Source organism: Mastomys coucha, unplaced genomic scaffold (assembly GCF_008632895.1).
Source record: "Mastomys coucha isolate ucsf_1 unplaced genomic scaffold, UCSF_Mcou_1 pScaffold17, whole genome shotgun sequence".
Classification (NCBI taxonomy): Eukaryota; Metazoa; Chordata; class Mammalia; order Rodentia; family Muridae; genus Mastomys; species Mastomys coucha.
In genome coordinates this window covers 20,870,635-20,872,911 of record NW_022196899.1, presented here as the reverse complement: position 1 = coordinate 20,872,911, position 2,277 = coordinate 20,870,635, and the positions used below count along the sequence as shown (strand labels likewise).

Here is a 2,277-nt window from a genome sequence, read left to right as displayed (position 1 = left end):
CCTCCACCTTTACTCCTCCTGCTGCCCCGTCATCCCACTCCTCCACCTTTACTCCTCCTGCTGCCCTGCGTCAGCTTGTCAGCCCCTCCATCTTGTTTTCAGGCTCAGCCATCCCTCCTCTCCTTGGTTCACTCTGGCCCTGAGTCTTTCTGCTTGACTATTGTGCTTTCACATCCAGCATTTCACTGTTTTTTTTCTTTGCTCTCCTTCCCTCACCCACTCCCATATCTGGTCTTACTGTCTTTATTTCTTAATGTCTTTAAGCTGTTTGTATCCCCAGTCAGGAGCATATTCTCTGCTTGCTGTATTGCCAAGGCTAGCCTGGAACCCCAGCCCCTCCTTGTTCTGCCTCCTCCCAGCTGCTGAGAGAGATTACAGGTGTGCATCGCCATGCCTGCATAGCTGGGTTTTGTTTCTTGGTTTCTTTACTTGTTTTTATAGGAAATAAATCACATATTCTAGGCCTGTGGTATTGGTGCAGTCCAGACACATTTTAATGGGAAAGACCGAGCCAGAACATGGAGGGAAACGCAGCAGGGCAGTTATGTCCGATATTGGTACTACATAAGAAAGCAGTGGGACTCGAGTGAACAAGAGTCAGGGTTTAGCAAGACAGTCCTTGAGCGGTGACTGGGACTGGGCCTGAATAGTGAACACATAGCCTTGTGAAATTCAGGTCTCCCTAAGCCGCTCTTGCCCTCAGTTGTGTCTCCACATGTCTGCTGCCCCACAGGGCTCAGCCTGTTCCTGCTGGTGTGACTTCAGGACAACTTTGTCCTCTGATGTGCCACCTGCTCTCCTGCCACCCTTCTCCCACTAACCTGGGAACAAGGACACATGCCCTGGAAATTGGCTCTTTCTAGCACTGGGTTATAAATCAGGATCAACAGGTGTGGAATCCACCACAACGCAGAGTTGGATTCCATGGCTTCTGCCAGGAGAGGCGGATTGAATTCTGCTTGTTTATTTATCTTTGTTTGGCCACACCCCCTTCCCATCTCTGTATGCCAAGGTTTCTTTCTCCTTCTATTTCTGAAGAGCAGGTTTTAGCACACCGTGAAAATGTCCCTTTCCTCATCTTATAGTCTGTCAGACGAAGACTAGAATTCTCTTGATCATGCCTTCACCACTGTCTGTCACATCCAGTTGTGTAGGACCCAGGCATGTCCGTCCTCACGGTTGCCCGGCAGCTCTGTGCTTTACAAGTGCCTTTATAAATACAGTGTGGCAGTGTATTAACCCACCACACGTACTTCCTTCCTGGTGTCCATTATTGTGCAGAATCCAATGTCTCTTCAAGCTCCAGCCAAGATGTGTAAATCCCTCCACTTAGTAGTTCAATGTAAAACCCAAACTATAAATGAATGGATGTATACATTTGAACATATGTACATACAAGCATATGCAATGCTGAATTAAAGTTTGAACTCACTAGATGGCACTCAAGTTCAACTTCTCTTAGGTGTTTTCTATACCTCCATGAGCTAGGGTCTCCTGCTAGCCCTTCTTATGACCCTCTGTTCCCTTCATTCAGTCATCCTGAATAAAGTAGGACTAAATCTAGCTGACCTACTGAGTGCTTACAGCTGTACACTGGCAAGACAGCACAACCACAGTGAGACCCTGGTTCCATGGTGGCACAGCAGTGTGTAACAGGCAGCTGACTGACTTGATGGTCCCTTTAAGAAAGGCATCAGGGAAGGAAACTGACAACTTTACTGCATTCTAACAGGTTTTTTTCTTTTTCTTGTCTTTGCAATACAGAGTATGAGTTGGAAGTAAAGAGGGTGCAAGACATTCTTTCGGGAATAGAGAAACCACAGGTATGTCTTCCGGACCTCTGTGCAGGAACAACGAGTTCTTGAGTATTCCTGATGTGCTTTCTGTTGCCGTACTGTCGGTAAGCAGGACCCCTACTGTGAAATGGTAGTCAGTTATTATTGGATCAAGACTATTTAGAGCAAGGTTTGTATAGTAATCTGTTGAAGTGTCTCTTTTGTGCAGATTTTCTGAATGCAATTAGATGTATCTAAATTTTTCTTGGGTCTACAAAGCAGTTTGTTCTTGGTAATTTCTTGTTGCCTTTGTAAATGGAGGAAGAATACAGTTTGAAAACCTCAGAAATCCCAGGCATTTCCCTGGGTAGATTTCAGAATAGCATATATATATTAGAGGATACTGGGTATAATAGCAAAAAAGAAGAAGAAGGAGAAGGAGGAGGAGGAGGAGGAGGAGGAGGAAGAAGAGGAGAAGGAGGAGAAGAGGAGGAGGAGGAAG

General features: G+C 45.8%; 1 protein-coding gene across 4 annotated transcripts in view; it reads left to right on the top strand.

The window, feature by feature from the left end:
- Fndc3b (fibronectin type III domain containing 3B) overlaps window positions 1-2,277 on the top strand; it is a 312,865-nt gene that overhangs the window by 212,986 nt on the left and 97,602 nt on the right. For all 4 annotated transcript variants that reach the window (XM_031376473.1, XM_031376475.1, XM_031376474.1 and 1 more), the window contains one exon: window positions 1,765-1,823. In XM_031376473.1, the coding sequence (XP_031232333.1) occupies window positions 1,765-1,823 (59 nt within the window). The remainder of the gene's footprint in view (window positions 1-1,764; window positions 1,824-2,277) is intronic.